Source organism: Bacillus rossius, chromosome 11 (genome assembly GCF_032445375.1).
Source record: "Bacillus rossius redtenbacheri isolate Brsri chromosome 11, Brsri_v3, whole genome shotgun sequence".
NCBI lineage: Eukaryota > Metazoa > Arthropoda > Insecta > Phasmatodea > Bacillidae > Bacillus > Bacillus rossius.
Genome location: NC_086338.1, coordinates 5180812 through 5198399, shown reverse-complemented (window position 1 = coordinate 5198399; position 17588 = coordinate 5180812). Strand labels below are relative to the sequence as shown.

Below are 17588 nucleotides of genomic sequence, written 5' to 3'. Positions count from 1 at the left end.
ATGCAGAAACTTATGCCATCTGTAAAGCCCTAGAATTTTGTGAAAATGGAAAACATGAAATAATTATGATACTCTCAGATTCCTACAGTGTTCTCTCTGCCTTACAGACCACTGAACTATCGCATAAATCTCCAGATATCATAATAAATATTGCATATCATCTTTATTCCCTGACACAACAGGGTATACATATATCATTTACATGGATACCGAGCCACATGGGGATTAAACATAACGACATGGTTGATAACATGGCCAAAATGGCCACCACAAAAGGAATTCCCATCGCTACCCCTATTGTGGAAGTCATGTTTCGGGAACTTTACCAGGAAATGCGGACGCTCTGGTCTCTGGAGTGGGAAAGAATCGAAATTTCAAGGTCGTATAAAATACTCCAACCCTCCTTACAAACAAGCCCATGGTTCTCTAACCACCACGGACGATCGTTTTGCACGACACTTATACGTTTACGATCAAATCATGGCTGATTTAAGAGTCACTTATATAAGTTATATATTGTAGCTTCTCCCGATTGTGAATGTGGGACAGCTACTCATGACATCAACCCCATTTTATTTCTATGTCCGCTGATGAAAAATCGCGACGAATTCATTCAAAACCTTATCAGAGAAGGTAAATTTCCTCCATACAATCGTGAATATGTATTATGTCAACCTATTGTGCCTGTGTATCATGCTGTATTTCAATTTCTGTTCTCAAAAGGTGTCAAGGTCTAACTTCAACATGGCGTCACGAAACACAAGTCTCGCATTAGTGTTCAACGGTAATATACGACGCGGAGCAAGTCACAGCTCATCAGTTCTATATCGGCTTCCAACGGAAGAGGTTGTCCGGCGAAGAGGCGTGACACCTCGTCAAGACGTCAGTAATTCAGCGAACGTCAAACGGCACGTGCAGTGGACGCAAGGTACTACACGCCCAAGCCAACTGTGGTCCCGGGAAAAATGTGAACTACCCAAGGTCAGATGGACACCTCCCTCCGCCGTCGACCCTTCCGCCACACTGTCCCCTCCCTTTCCCTAGTCCACCTCAATGGTCGAAGCGCGTCATGTCGCGGGTGGGACGGCAAGTAGAGTTGTCACCATAAGTCACGACACAGTGCGCGGATACGTATCGCTGTTCAAGTATTTCACGGATCCTTTGAAAGCGGAGCAAGGTTTCGAAGCGTGCGTGACTGTAATATAACGTGTTATTTTTGAAAGATTAGTGCAATGGGAGTGCATGACTTGATGTAAGCTTTTGGACATACGCCATTGCTTAGCACATGTATGTCTGTAGAAGAATATTACAAAAAAACACACATGACAAAAAACACAAAATAAGCAAAAAGTTGCTGTTGTCAGGATCTAACGCCACACAATACTCCACAACAGGAATATGGTCAACAAACAAAGAAAAACAAAGAAAAATGGACTAACAGAACGGAAAAAAACCACAAATGATGACAGCACAAAAATACTGAACCCAAAAAATTCAGTACAACAGTTGAAACGAGACAGAAACACAGCAAAACGAAAATACGAAACAAACACAATAGTTTTCCAAAAAATAATAAACAAAAGAGAAACGAAAAAAAAACCACAAATGATGACAGCACAAAATATTGAACCCAAACAAAAAGACGAAACAAACACAACAGTTTTCTAAAACAGAAACTAGCGGCGTTTCGGGAACTGCTATCTGCTCCCGTCCTCAGGCAGAGACGCATATGGTATGGAAGCACAGGTGCGTCTTTGCCTGAGGACGGGAGCAGATAGCAGTTCCCGAAACGTCGCTTGTTTCTGTTTTAGAAAACTGTTGTGTTTGTTTCGTCTTTTCGTTTGGTCGTGTGTTTGTCTCATTTTGACTGTTGTGCTGAATTGTTTTGGTTCAATATTTTGTGCTGTCATCATTTGTGGGGGTTTTTTCGTTTCTATTTTGTTTATTATTTTTTGGAAAACTATAGTGTTTGTTTCGTCTTTTCGTTTTGCTGTGTTTCTGTCTCGTTTCAACTGTTGTGCTGAATTTTTTGGGTTCGGTATTTTTGTGCTGTCATCATTTGTGGTTTTTTTTCCGTTCTGTTAGTCCATTTTTCTTTGTTTTTATTTGTTTGTTGATCATATTCCTGTTGTGGAGTATTGTGTGGCGTTAAATCCTGACAACAGCAATTTTTTGCTTAATTTGTGTTTTTTTGTAGTTTTCTTCTACAGACATACATGTGCTAAGCAATGGCATATGTCGAAAAGCTTACATCAAGTCAATATAATGTGTATTGACAAATGGCATCGGGCAGTACAACAAAACAAAAAACTATACATAGCCAGTTACATAGCTGGTTACTTTTCCAGATGGGTGCAAGACAAGCTTATTCCAAATCTGCCTGCTAATTCGTTGGTTGTAATGGATAATGCCCCTTATCATTCCGTCCAGTTAAATAAGCCACCAACAGCCGGTACAAGAAAACAAGATATCATCCAATGGTTACAGAACAACATTCCCCATGACAATGATATGACAAAATGTGAACTCCTCCAGCTCGTTCGTGGTCGACGTCCACCTCCCAGGTTTTGCATAGATGAGATGTTAGAAGAACATGGGCATGAAGTAATAAGATTACCACCATACCACTGTGAGCTTAATGCTATTATGTATGGAACATTGTGAAATCACGTGTTGCTGAAAAAAATGTCGCTCAATCATCACGTACCATTGAAAACATCACAACAGAAGCAATCAATAGCATCACCAAAGAAGAATGGCAAAATGCTATTTTACATGTAAAACATACAAAAGCAGAGTACTGGACAGGTGACTGTCTAATAGAGCACGAAATTGAGAAAATTGTTGTTAACTTTGGCGAGTCCAGCTCAGACAGTGAATGGGACTTTTCGGACAACAGCAGCACATATTTCAATGGTAACATATCAGGAATTCAAGAACTAAATGGCTGAGTGGGCGTTTGTTACGTGCACTATGCACGAAACTGTGTTGAAATGTTTCTTGCATTTTTTTCATTAATTAATCACACAAACAATATTTTCTTTGATTATAGGCATATGTATACCGACATGTATGTTAAATATGGTGCTAAGTGAAATAATTATTATAACACAAACGGTATGATGTGATGCTGTGACACACTTTGGTACACACTGTGACATCTTCGTAGACACTGTGTTTCGCTGTTTCATACAACTGTACCTTCACCTTATCACAACATTTCTTAATGCACAACTGCGCTTCATGGCCATTGTTGCGTACACTTATGAATGCATGTGTATACTCCTTGCTTCCACAGCTAACGGTATTCCCCTACTGCCAACCTCTCCTCATTCCCCACCCCTCTCTCACTGCGACACTAGCGCTCCCGTCACTCCCCTCCTCGGGATCTCAGTTGGCTTGGGCGTGTAGCAAGGTCGTCTCAACAGAAGAAAAACGAGTTTGGTCGTTCGGGTGTTTCCGTGATATGACGTATCCGCTAGACCTTCAAAGTAAACAAAACTGTGAAATTGCGTGCTTGTTTTGATTTTGTTTTCGTGCTGTGGTTTAGTAATGTAAAAATGCCTGCTGTTGAGAAGAAATTGGTTGCTTCATTTGTAAGAATAAGGACTTTTTTAAGATTGAATCATTTCAATCGACAGCTAAGTAAAAAACGTGTTGGAAGAAGCAGCAACAAAGTGTGCAAGAAAATGAAAAAAATTGTAACATAAATAGTAGGCTTATAGATTTTTTGAAGGAAGTGTCATTTAATTTAGATTTAGCAAAAAAAATTGTGGGGTATGAAATAATTTACATGTAAATTGCAGTCATGGATAATTTCAGAATGTGTGTTTGCTACAGAATTGTTTAACAAAAACTTATGACTTCGCAAGATAGAACTTCTAAAACTGTTTGACAGGACTAAATGTTATTGGATGTATTATGTTTGTAGGAAAACAATAAGGCTCCTGATATTGCTCATCGTTCATTGAATAAAAGCATGTTTGATGTGAACCACACCTAATGAAATTCATTTTCTGGTTTAATTAATTTGTCATTGCTTTGTTTATCTTTAAATAGCAAACATTCCATAGCTTGTCAGATCACTCATTCTTTCATTGTATTGTTTTCTTTCTCTGGTTTTCACTAAATTGAAACTAAATAAATAACTCTGGACATATTGCAAAGAGTTGTCCCTTGTTACATTCACAAGTAATTGTCTATGTTCTTATTATATTTACATATTTGTGCATTTTATAATTTTAATATGTTTTGTGGTCATAATTGGGCCACAGTGATTTAATGCAGTTTAACAAAAAAAAACCTGAACCTAACCACAGTTGTTTTCAACATGAATAGAAAATATGTAGCATATCAAACTAAGTAATTCAGATGCATGGAAAAGTTACAAATGTGTTTGTATACTTATGTAACAAGCAAGTGCACCCATGTGATATTTTGAAGGGGGGGGGGGGGGGGGGGAAGTGAGATCTGGAGGTATATGGTGTTTTAAATATTTTGGAAGACAAATGGTGATTTGTAAGTAGGTACATATATTTAAAATCTTCTACGTGAAAATATTTCAGTGTTGGACGACTTATACGTAACTACAATTTTGTCTTTCTCTATCAAGGGGGGGGGGGGGGGGGTGCTTTGCCCCAGGTATGGGTGCCCATGGTAACAAGTAATAATCTAGTGATGTAAAATATGTCTTGTTAGCTCCAAATGAAGTATTTAGGGAGTCATGCTTAGTTTTACCTCAATTTATAACATGTATTTGTCTACCACACACCAAAATTTATACTAAGCATCATCATCCACTGTTTCCAGCCTGTGGCTGGGTCAGCCAAGTGGGTCTTGTGACTTTGTCCATTTAACAATCACATTAAAGTGTGATGATATTGAAAGCCTTGCAGTTTATATTTTATTTGTACAAATATATAGTTATGTATGTATGTGTGTGTGTATGTATATATATACACACACACACATACATACATATGCCATATAAATTTCAGAGATAAAGAAAATATGGTATTAATTTTCATGGCTAGCTGCCACACTAATTCTTTTTATCCAGGATTTTGTGCGAAATTACTTTTATAAAAAAAAAACTAATGGCAACAGTATAATAAATAAATTTAACATTTAATAGAGGTGGTTTTAATTAAAATGTAAATAATGTTATATCATTTACATAAATATTACAGAAAAAATATTAAATTTCTTTTTATGTAAATTAATGTAATAAATGATCAGCTACAAGTTGGGAAAACAATTCCTACACATTTTCATTGAAAAAAGCAATTAAAGCAAAATAGTAATGAGATAATGCCTGTAGTAAAAAATAAAGTTTTGTGTATTTTTGTCAGCTTTTTATTTATCTTTCAAATATGTGTTCATTATAAAACATACTTGAAGTGCCTATTTATGTTGATGAAATATTTAGAAAGAAAAATCATGTCAATTGATGTAGTTTGTATGACAGAACATAGTGACTAATTGTATTTCTTTTATAGCTTCTTACTCACCACAATTTATAATAGGCATAAGTAAATGTAGATTATTATGGATTACCTATATATTTTGTTAAATACTGAATTTTGATGTAATGAATTATGTTCTGGGATCAGATTTGGAGTGTTGAAATATTTCTGATGAATTATTTGAGAAAAATTACCTTGTTACTGTTTCTAGCAGTAAATAATTATGATGAGAGTATACAGACTGCATCTAATAAAATGAAAACAATTTAAGATATGGAGAAATGTGTTATGTGCATGAAACATAATGAAAATCTGATAAATTAATGGTGACTTCGAAATTCAAATCATCAATATAATCACGAGTACATTTAGTAATAAATTTAATAGTCACAAAAATAAATATTGCAAGTTTTAAAAGTTGTTACACTCCTAGGATATAAACACTTACCTACAATGAAATATTTTTCACAGTAAATTATTATGTTTATTTGGCTCAGTGGTTTGTACGTAGTTATGGATTACAAGTTTCCAGGTTTAAATCCTGTCACTTAAGAATTATTTTAAGTAGGTACATAAATTTTTACTACATTTTAACACACTAGAGTTAGAGTTATTGATGGTTATTTGTTCACATAATTGTTGTAATTACTATTATAGCTTGGTCATTTTTCACTAGGTCTTACAACATTTATATATTTTTTACTTGTAACAAAAAATTAATCTTACAAACACAATCAAGGAGATTAATAACGAACATGTAAATAAACATTTATATTGATACAAATTAAGTGTGTATGTTTGTTTGCATGCGGTTTTTTTTTTTTTTAATATACAAATGTACAATTTTATTCTACACAAATAAAGTTTTGCACATTTAACCTTTGAAACTAGAGGAATGTCACTGTCTACACATTTAAAAAACCTGCCTCTTTTTCTACCTCTTACAGCAGAAGTTTGGCATTTTGTGGTGAAATTTTTTGTAACTAACAGTTCAAAATATGATTACTACTGTGAACATCTGATCACAAAATAAAAAAACTATTCTCATGCTCCATCTTCTACCAGTAGTTTAATTTTCTGACAAATTAAAAAAAATATATTTTTTTATTCTAGTTACTCTCGTTCAAAAAAAAATTATGTTTGTCTAAACTGCAAATGATGTTTATGTGATACTGTTTCTCATTACCGACTTAGTACAATTTTACGTTCCAATGTTAAGAGATGAAATAAAATTACCCAGCGATGTATCATGTAATAAAGACTTTGAACAATGGTCTGTGATATTTGTGTTTTAAGCCACATTACATATTTGCGGACCACTTGATGGAAAGTATCACAAGGTAGGAATAAAGAGATTCAGTGTTTTAGGCATGTTTTCTTCCAGAAGTGTTCAGGTAAATCAGAAACTAAGTATGCCTTACTGCCTGCACTATGGTGCGTAAGTAGTGGCCGTAGTGGGAAAGGAGCATATTTAGGAATACCAGCTTGGAAACATGTACCTGACAAGAATGCCAAAATACCAAAATATTTTTATCATGGTAAATGATCTGGGAGTTTGTTTTGCAATTTTAATTTGAGATTTTATATCAAAATTTAATAGTATATGTGGTAATTTTGGAGACTATTAGTTTTTGGTAAATAAGTTGAGTAAGGATTAAAATGAAAGAATTTAAGCAGGGAAATACATATCTTTTAAAGAATTAATTACTTTAAAAAAATAATTGTGTTATTATTATACACTAATAAATCTTTCACTTAGAGCTACCATTTTCAGAATTACAGATCCTTGTTAACCTAGCAAACCTTTCACATAGTGATCATTTACCATGTTACTCAGGAGTTACCATTCTTAAGAATTACAGCTGATGGAAAGGGACATGGTTAATAGTAGGCCAGACAGCTTTAATTGAAATTCGCGTGCCGAGTCCGTGCAGTGTATGGCGGGTGGTATCCCACTAGCCCGCAGGGGCGAGTTTCCTCGTTACGCAGTACCAACCTGCGTAACATATCTCCACAGGACGGCGAATCGAAAACTCCGGCTTTCGATCAGATATCACTTAGGTCTAAGTTTCTGTTTAACATCAAAAAAAAACAAGATTCCAACACATGTATACACATGACATTACCCAGACAAATGTATTTATAATTGGGTCACAAGCAGATATTATATTACTAAACTCAAGCCATTGTCAGTTACTAGTACCCATTTCTAATAAATTGTTTTACTCAGGTTTCTTAGACATTGTAGGACATATATTACTCCAATGCCCTATATCCCCACATTTAAAACAAGCCCCCTTTTTATGGTCTTGTCGGTTTCTGTCAACGGTAGTTTTATCAGTTGGATTACCGCCCCTTTTTCGGTAATAACAATTACTCGTCACATGATTTGTTTTTCCACAAGTTTCACATCTAGCCCTCTCTAAATACTTTCTAGGCTTATTTTCTATTTTAATTTTATATTTTCCCATACTCATCCTACATTCAGCCTTCGAAACAACCTCTATTAGCTCCTCTATGGATGATGGTTTCTGAACCAGACAATGGGTACGAATTTCGGTGCAAAGATTATCCTCTATAATCTCGACTAACTCTAACTCCGAATAGGGATTCCCTAGCACTTTAACATACTTGGTAATATCAGTCACGAATGCCAGAGCTGACTCGTCTTCCCCTTGACTTCTACAGATAAACCTATCCCGCAGTCGCTCGCGTGTTTTCTGATTAGTGTTAAAAAAGATCATTTCCTGTTTAACTTGCTCCCAAGCCCAATTATTGCATTGTGCCTTAATTACCAGTGCCCTTAACTCACTCGGCACATGGGTTAACAATAAGCTGAAAATTGATCCTGAATTCAAAATATTCAAGTCAAGGACTTCCTCCACTAAACACAAAAATAGTATTATATTTTCAGGTTCACAATTTTTCAAGACTGGCAAGTGATCTAACACCGGTTTAACTATGAACTCCAAACATCTACTTTCCTTTATCTTAGGTATGCCCGGTATATGTCCGTCGGAAGAGGACTCACTACTTTTGTTGAAATGGGCTCGTGCTCGTTGTCTAAGTTCGTCCATCGTCATGTTCTCCGGGTCCACGTCAGGCAATTTCAGGTCCACTAACAGTCGTCCCAGCGTAGCCTTGGATAAATCCTGGATCCAACCAGTCCCTGTAAAAGGCATTGTAAGGCAGTAATTTACACTTATACACAAAATACAAACAATACTAAAAACCTTCATTAGCAAAACTGTGACTTCAACCTCTTGTGCTCAAAACCCTCTTTCTTTTTGAAATTTGAAATTTTGTAATTTTACTGTACTGAACCAATGTGTGTTCTGACACACCGCACACACTCTGTGAGCAGAGTAGCGCAATTTTCTTGTTACCTAGTCGTTGGAAATTAGAATGGCAACAAGAGCTTAAGGAAACACAGAGCAATGTATAACACATATTTAGTACGGCATGTACAGAGATTTATTCACACATTATACAAACACATATGATCCTCATACATTAATATAAATTTTCTTATTATGTTGGCTGTTACACATTACTGCTACAATTCATGTTCCAGCGATTACCAACAAAACACCTGAAATAAATTTATACAAAATTACGTACCATTCACTACTTTTTAAACATTTTCTCATAACCACACGAATTATTCCTCAATAAATAATTCTAACTGGACCCTTTTCTTTAAGTTATAATTACAAATTCTTTTTAATACAAAATACTTAAACCTTCACTTACAGATCAAAATTAGACATTGTTTTAACAGTACCAGAGACTTAGGAACGAGATATTTCTAACACAATTTAAATTTCAACACTTCTCCCCAAATAAAATTGGCTAAAATCTTCAGTGTCGTTTAAGTGATAGCGGCGAGTGTTTTTTTATTTCCGTTGATCCTTGACCTGATCACCCCAGTCGGACCGGAAACATCGACGGAGCGAATTTCTTTATTCTACCTCTGTCGCCGTGCTGATTCCCTGATACTTGCACATTTTCGCCGGCTCTTAATTCACACTATTTGGTAATAAAACGAACACTATACTAGTGCAGAGAATTGGAGACAAATCACCTAACATGCTGTTGCTTGAAATTATTTTAAAACAGTTTTTCATTAAAAATTTACCTCCTTGTTTATGTTCATAGGTAGTCTTAAACGCCACGACTGATAGTCCCGCTAATGCCACTGCACTACGCTCTTAACGTTTTAATCAAGTAGTAGCACCTTTTATTTTCACCGTATTAATAGAACGAGAAAATATATTTTTTTTAAAGTATTGCTGAGCAGAACTCTGTTATGCTCCTAGTCGCAAACCACTTCATGACCCTCGGCGGAATTTTCTATGTTCCCCTTGGTCATTTTACTGCAAAGTCCGACACATACTTTTTACTTCCGAAGTCCCGTGCCAACTTGCAAATTGTTACTGGGCTACCACTGAATTATCACCAAGTCCGTAACTGACTTGTATAATTTGCGGCCTCTCTTACCGCCTTTTTCGGCATCCGTGCGCAGCTTGAAGACCTCAGCGAGCAGCCTTTCGGCGTCGATGATCGAAGGTGCGGGTCGTGGTCACCGCATTATTCACGCAGCCGGTTGAGAGAAGACTCTGTGGAACTCGTGCTAGCAGCCTGCTTATATACTCGCTGCGCTCCATACTAAAACAGCGAGGAATATTCTGGACATCCTGAATCGGAAACGCGGCTCGGAAACTTCCGACCACGTCCACGTGCTCCGATCAAAGGCGATTCGGCACGAGTGGACCCGAGGATCTGCTATCCAACGCGCATCAATTGAAATTCGCGCGCCGAGTCCGTGCAGTGTATGGCGGGTGGTATCCCACTAGCCCGCAGGGGCGAGTTTCCTCGTTACGCAGTACCAACCTGCGTAACAATACCAAAGCGGTGCAGTAGTGTCCCAGAAAGAGGAATGGTGCCACCTTTCAGCTGGTGTGGTAATCACTATAGGGTAGTGATCGATCCCCATAGGTTCCGGCAAAGTGGTCCAGAAGAAATCGTCTGAAATACTTGAAGAGCAGAAAGTTAAGTCTATAGCAGAGGCCCGGCGGTCAGTTGTGCCCATGTAGGTGACGTTTCCCGTGTTCAATAGAACGAAAGAGGAGTTAGTTATGTAGTCAGCTAAGTTTTCCCCCGCTGTGTCTTGCACGGGATCCCCCCAGAAGGGATGGTGAGCATTAATGTCACCGCCAATAAAAAGATTGTCCTTCGCCAAAGTGAACACCATAGTCTATTCCTCTTGTGAAATGGTATGTCGTGGGAAGGCATATAAGGAAACAAACGTTATTTCACGATCATGATGCCAGATGTTGCACGCCACAATTTCTAGATTGCCTGGAATATTATCAATCCGTTGTTCAGTGGCGGAAATGTCGTTGTTAACTAGGATAGCAACACCGTGTGTATACGGATGCGCAGTATGGAAAACCTTGAAACCAGATAAATATTGCTTGTGGTGAAGATTCTTCCAGTGGATTTCCTGCAGTAAGATAACATCTGTAGGACTTTGCTGTACATATTTTTGGAGTAGTCCTAGTTGAAGCGGGAGGGATCTACAGTTCCACTGAATGATTCTCATTTAAAAATTAATGTCCTGAGACTAGGAGATCACCCTGGCAGTCATGCATAGAAGGTGAGTGCTGAGTGGTGGTGGTAGGAAGAAGATGAAGGTTTGAACACACATATTGAATGGCTTCCCTGAGCCGTGGGTTTGCTTGTATGGTTGCTTGCTCCAAGATCAGACTGAGCTGTTGAAGTACTGGGTGCGGAGATACGGCAGCATCAGTAGCCTTGCAATTACTATTATCCACAAATGAAAAAGGGGCACCATGTCCACTGGTAGAACTATATTGTTGCGGTTGCAATAAAAGGCCACTGCGGCTAGTATCTTCGTCAGGACAGAATTGGGAGTAATAAAGAGCTGTTGGGGAAATACGGCGCGACTCCTGGTCGTTGAACGTGTGGGTAGAGATATCTATGGCCTTTTCCCCCTTTTTGTAGACTCCAGATGTAGAATGTTGATGCTGTGAGAGCAAACGTTTCTGAGGTGTAGCTGCAGCCGAAGCAAAAGTTGCTGGTATACAAGGTGAGGGAGTGGGAGCGTCACATGCGGATGTGGAGTGTTGCCCTTCATCGAGCTGTGAATTTCGAACACGTGCCGGGAATTCCATTTGGTAGTTTTTAGACCCTGGAATCGCAGAATGGTAGCCAGTATGCTCGGAAGACGTATGGTTGTCAGTTTCACCTAGAACATTTTGCCTGGCCAACTTATAGGAGATATTGAGAGATTCCATAACAGATTTAATTTTGATTTCACAGTCCCATTGAGGGCATCGACCTTTGTATGTGGCTGTGTGTGCACCACCACAATTTGGGCAGCATAGGGTGGTAGATGTACAGACTGCTTGTTGATGATCGGAGCCACAATTCGGGCATCTTGGCTTTGTTGATCGACAGTGTTTAGTGGGGTGGCCGAATCGAAAACAGTTGTTACATTGCATAACTGATTGTATTTTGGGTTTTACTTGGATAATTTATTTGTACACTATCACAGAGTCAGGTAGGAGCTGACCTTTGAAGGTGAGACAGATTAATTTTGTGGATTGCAGAGACTCGACATCCTCTCTAGTTACCTTTTTCATCATACGTTCTACCTTAATCAGTTCATATGGGGTTTCTATGCCAGCTTGGATTTCTTTGTTTGTTAGACCTAAAGGTACGCCATAGATGAGTCCTTGTCGTTGAGTCAGGGAGAACGGTATATATCCAGTGAAATCATGTTGGGTTAACTTGTCCCCTTGCACTAGGTCGTTAGCTGTTTGAGCAGATTTCATGGTTAGTTTGACTCGGTTTGGGCCAGCACGAGAAATTTGTACGATATCATTAGATATGCCATGCAGTTTTTTACCTACAGACACGGAATGGAGATTTCCAATATTTTTGTCTTTTGATTCAAGGAACACAATGTATGGGCCAAGATTTGTTCGTGAATATAGTGGCATATGGCCTTGAGTTAAACTTGCAGCATCCATTGGTACACAGGGTTTTATAGGTAGATCCAAGGAGTTCGTACAGTCATTGGAGTTCGAGGAATGATTATCATTGTCTTGAGGAGAAGTTTTACCAACCTGTTGGTCGGTGGTTTCAGGTGTTGTGCCCATTGGGCCACTTACCACGACTTCTACCCAGTTGAATAGGTCTTGAAGGGTTTCATGGCCGAGCGACGAAAACGAATCGATGGGCACTGGCACAGTAGACACAGGGTAGTTACGACTAAAGAAATCTTTGATCGTCGAATTCCTCCTACTTGTCAAGATCAGGTAGTCACACAACCTCTCTCTTCGAAAGCAGAAGAACCAATCTTTTTCTGACCAAAACACTCCCCTCTGTAAATAAAAGGCTTCTTCTTCAAAACAAATATTATTGGCCTATGTCTTCTTGCAGCCATAAGCAAGCCTGGTACTCAGTATTCCACAGTAATAGCGAGCAAAAATTACTTCTCAAAATTGGTACAGAAGCTGACAGCAGATGTTGAAAGAATGATACAGATATTGTAGTGTTTAAGATGACGTCACAAACCTAAAGGCCTTTTCACAATACCGCGATGCGACAAGATCTGGCGACGCGATGTAGACGCAACATAACTCCGAGCCTGCGTGACGGATAGAAAATCGTTGTGTGTATGTGAGTCACGACATTGGGGAAGGCAGATGTGGCGCGGCGAGCGATAATGCGTAACTTGATAACAGGGGCTACATGCTACTGCACAGAGTGAAAACTTAGTCCTTCGGTGAAATCCGACTTATACGTTCGTTAACACATCTGTGGTACTTACTAAACGTTTTCGTTTACAGTTTGGATCTGCGGTTTGTGTTTGTAGTGTATCACTTTTGTTCAGAGCCAGTGTTGCATATGTAGTGCAATACTTCAGTAAAGTAACTTTAAACATAAAATGCCTCCAGTGTTGTCAAAAGTTAAGAGTAAAAAACTTCACTCGCAGGCGTGGGAAATTGTCTATAATGTTCTGCAGTTTATTGAAAATGAAGCGCGATTGCAGGAACCCTCAATTTCACTAGAGAAAGCACAGCTGAGAACAGCTAAGGCGACGGGTGTGTCTCGCACGACTGTACAAACAATTAAAAGGAAGGCTAAGATGAATGAAGCTGGTGAAGGAAAATCTTTCGAGACGCCCAATAAGAAGCGAAAGAAAACACATAAACACGAACTTGACACCTTTGATGAAGCTGTGGTACGACGTACTGTGTACAATTTTTACTTACTTGAAAAACGTGGGCCGACTGTCGAAACTGTACGGCGTAAACTAAAGAATGACATAAATTACCAAGATAGAAATACAACCTTAAGGACGACTTTTTAAAAGCTAGGATTGAGGCCGGGCCCCATCAGAGTCCCAACTCCCACTGCAAGCACAAACTCTTGTTTCCTTCCACAAGTTAAACACTAGCCCAGATGGGACCTAACCTGCATATTAAATTCAAAATCAAACCAAAATCAAACATATGCTGAAAAATGTAAGGTGGCAGAACATTGACCGAACACATCAAATTATTTCCAAAGTTTATTTTTAAACTGTAACATCTCATAAATAGTACAAAAATAGTTAGATCAGTTATGACTAGATATATCTCATAAATAACAAATATTTTATAATTTACACACAATAAATATATTTGACTTCAATGCTTTCTTTGGTTTCAAAACTCTAGGCTAGAATAGCCAACATTTATTATAAGGTACATTTAAGGGCCGATTTTATGACCTCCGGCTAAATCTTCCGGTTAGCTAGCCTCCAGGTAAGGCTAGCCTCCGGTTAACGAACGAGGGGTGTATTATGACCCAGACTTAGGCCGATATTATGACCTCAGGCTAAATCTTCAGGTTAGCTAGCCTCCAGGTAAGGCTAGCCGCCGGTTAACGAACGAGGGGTGTATTATGACCCACACTTAGCCTGCAGTTGGCTAACCGGAACCTGACGAAGCGTGTGGTGTAATAATGGTTGTGTTGGTAATGAAATAAAACAGAATTTGGTAACTTTTGTTGCAAGACAGTTATTTTTTCTGGTAGAATGTTAGTCAGCTGTTTGTTTGTATTGTGATTCGGAATGTTTACAGCTGCAGTACAGAAATATGGCGCGAACTTTATCTTGCAACATATATAATTAAATTAACCAAACATTACTTTGACGTCAAACCTGCTTTGTATTAAACCATAAAATTACAATTTACGATTCAAAACCGTGTGTTTTCAACTTTACTCTTGTATTGAAACACATGATTTTGTTAGGTTATATATTAAGCCAAAACTAACGAAGTAATTCTATACCAACAAATAAATAGGGATGACATTTTTGCTAGAGAACACTTATTTCTTTCATAAATTTATTTCATAATCAAATAATATAGACCCCGTTTCGGGAAAATACTTGTCGATTTTCATTTCACTGGTGTAGGTTTCATTTTTGTACTAATAGTTTCGTATCACATATCCAAATTAATCCGATCCTGATGGAATTAGTTTGTGGTATAGGATGCTTGCTGTTTTAATTTAGTAGGTCAAGAGATCCTAGATATATTCACTGGGGAAATAATTATGATTGTAAAATGTATACGAATGAAATATATTTTTACAAGACCTGACATAATTTGTTTGCATCGTGATATGTTAGGTATTTTGTGTTATGTACAGGATTTTTCAACATTCTAAATTAAAACGGCAAGTATAATGTAAAACAAGACCAACATATAAAGGGTCATGCCGATAGGATCAAGGGATAAACTTGGATACGGTAAACAGAATAATTCCAGTGCTGTTTTCGTTTTGCACTTGCGTGGCAGGTAGATAATAAGTACCTACCTAATGGTTTGTAAGATAGGGAAGGGATAATTGGGTAACATTTATTTTCACATTCAATTGTATTCATTGAAATAGAACCACGTCTGAAGTCGTATGAAGTGCATTTCATTCCCGGCATATGTCCACTGTATTACGAATAAAAATTCACAGATATAGGTAATAATAACCCTCGTTTTGCAATTATAAAATTCACTTATTTACACATATTCTTAAGCAGGAACATTTAAGTTTATATACATAGCATACGTTTATGTACTTCGTGATCAATTAAAGTCAAATAATAATATACGACTCGACGAAAATAGAAAAGCGTGACTACACTTTCATGCCATGTAATTTTTAATAAAACTTTGACGAATACGGCGAAGCATTTTACATTTAGTAATAAATTATTCCATCGCATCCTGTAAATATTCAATAGAATTCCTCAAATAGTCATCATCACTATCAACAACTAACCTCGCCTGATACATCGCCATTTTATTTTCTGTTGCTTAGCCTCCGGTTAAGCAGCTAGCGGCCGGTTCATCCACCCGCTAGGTTAGCCGGAACTTTAGCTGGAAGGTAGACGTTAACAGGGAGTCATAAAACCGAAATAAGAGCTAGCCTGCGGTTAAATTTTAGCCGGAACTTTAGCCGGAGGTCATAAAACCGGCCCTTAGCCTGTGGTTGGCTAACCGGAACCTGATGAAGCGTGTGGTGTAATAATGGGTGTGTTGGTAATGAAATAAAACAGAATTTGGTAACTTTTGTTGCAAGACAGTTATTTTTTCTGGTAGAATGTTAGTCGTTAGTCAGCTGTTTGTTTGTATTGTGATTCGGAATGTTTACAGCTGCAGTAAAGAAATATGCCGCGAACTTTATCTTGCAACAGATATAGGTAATTAAGGGCCGATATTATGACCTCCGGCTAAATCCTCAGGTTAGCTAGCCTCCAGGTAAGGCTAGCCTCCGGTTAACGAACGAGGGGTGTATTATGACCCATACTTAGCCTGCGGTTGGCTAACCGTAACCTGACGAAGCGTGTGGTGTAATAATGGGTGTGTTGGTAATGAAATAAAACAGAATTTGGTAACTTTTGTTGCAAGACAGTTATTTTTTCTGGTAGAATGTTAGTCAGCTGTTTGTTTGTATTGTGATTCGGAATATTTACAGCTGCAGTAAAGAAATATGCCGCGAACTTTATCTTGCAACAGATATAATTAAATTAACCAAAAACTACTTTGACGTCAAACCTGCTTTGTATTAAACCATAAAATTACAATTTACGATTCAAAACCGTGTGTTTTCAACTTTACTCTTGTATTGGAACTCATGATTTTGTTAGGTTATATATTAAGCCAAAACTAACGAAGTAATTCTATACCAACAAATAAATATGGATGACATTTTTGCTAGAGAACACTTATTTCTTTCATAAATTTATTTCATAATCAAATAATATAGACCCCGTTTCGGGAAAATACTTGTCAATTTTCATTTCACTGGTGTAGGTTTCATTTTTGTACTAATAGTTTCGTATCACGTATCCAAATGAATCCGATCCTGATGGAATTAGTTTGTGGTATAGGATGTTTGCTGTTTTAATTTAGTAGGTCGAGAGATCCTAGATATATTCACTGGGGAAATAATTATGATTGTAAAATGTATACGAAAGAAATATATTTTTACAAGACCTGACATAATTTGTTTGCATCGTGATATGTTAGGTATTTTGTGTTGTGTACAGGATTTTTCAACATTCTAAATTAAAACAGCAAGTATAATGTAAAACAAGACCAACATATAAAGGGTCATGCCGATAGGATCAAGGGATAAACTTGGATACGGTAAACAGAATAATTCCAGTGCTGTTTTCGTTTTTCACTTGCGTGGCAGGTAGATAATAAGTACCTAATGGTTTGTAAAATAGGGAAGGGATAATTGGGTAAAATTTATTTTCACATTCAATTGCATTCATTGAATTATAACCACGTCTGAAGTCGTATGAAGTGCATTTCATTCCCGGCATATGTCCACTGTATTACGAATAAAAATTCACAGATACAACTTCCACGAAAACACGCATTTTATCGGTACCTACCGGTAATAATAACCCACGTTTTGCAATTTTAAAATTCACTTATTTACTCATATTCTTAAGCAGGAACATTTAAGTTTATGTACTTCGTGATCAATTAAAGTCAAATAATAATACACGACTCGACGACAATAGAAAAGCGT

At 37.6% G+C, this 17588-nt stretch overlaps 2 protein-coding genes across 2 annotated transcripts in view; both read right to left on the bottom strand.

The window, feature by feature from the left end:
- The window catches only part of LOC134536589 (gastrula zinc finger protein XlCGF57.1-like), a 331362-nt gene that overhangs the window by 121668 nt on the left and 192106 nt on the right, over positions 1-17588 (bottom strand). The window lies entirely within an intron of this gene.
- LOC134536594 (uncharacterized) lies at positions 5927-13795 on the bottom strand. Its single transcript, XM_063376358.1, has 2 exons — positions 13772-13795; positions 5927-10133 (listed from the first exon to the last, which is right to left on the bottom strand). The coding sequence occupies exon 2, from the start codon at positions 8702-8704 to the stop codon at positions 7688-7690; it is 1017 nt and encodes a 338-aa protein (XP_063232428.1). The 5' UTR covers positions 8705-10133; positions 13772-13795; the 3' UTR covers positions 5927-7687.

Bases quoted from the DNA above. Each gene is read 5' to 3' on its own strand.
- LOC134536594 (XM_063376358.1), bottom strand. From the start codon at position 8,704: ATGAAGGTTTTTAGTATTGTTTGTATTTTGTGTATAAGTGTAAATTAC.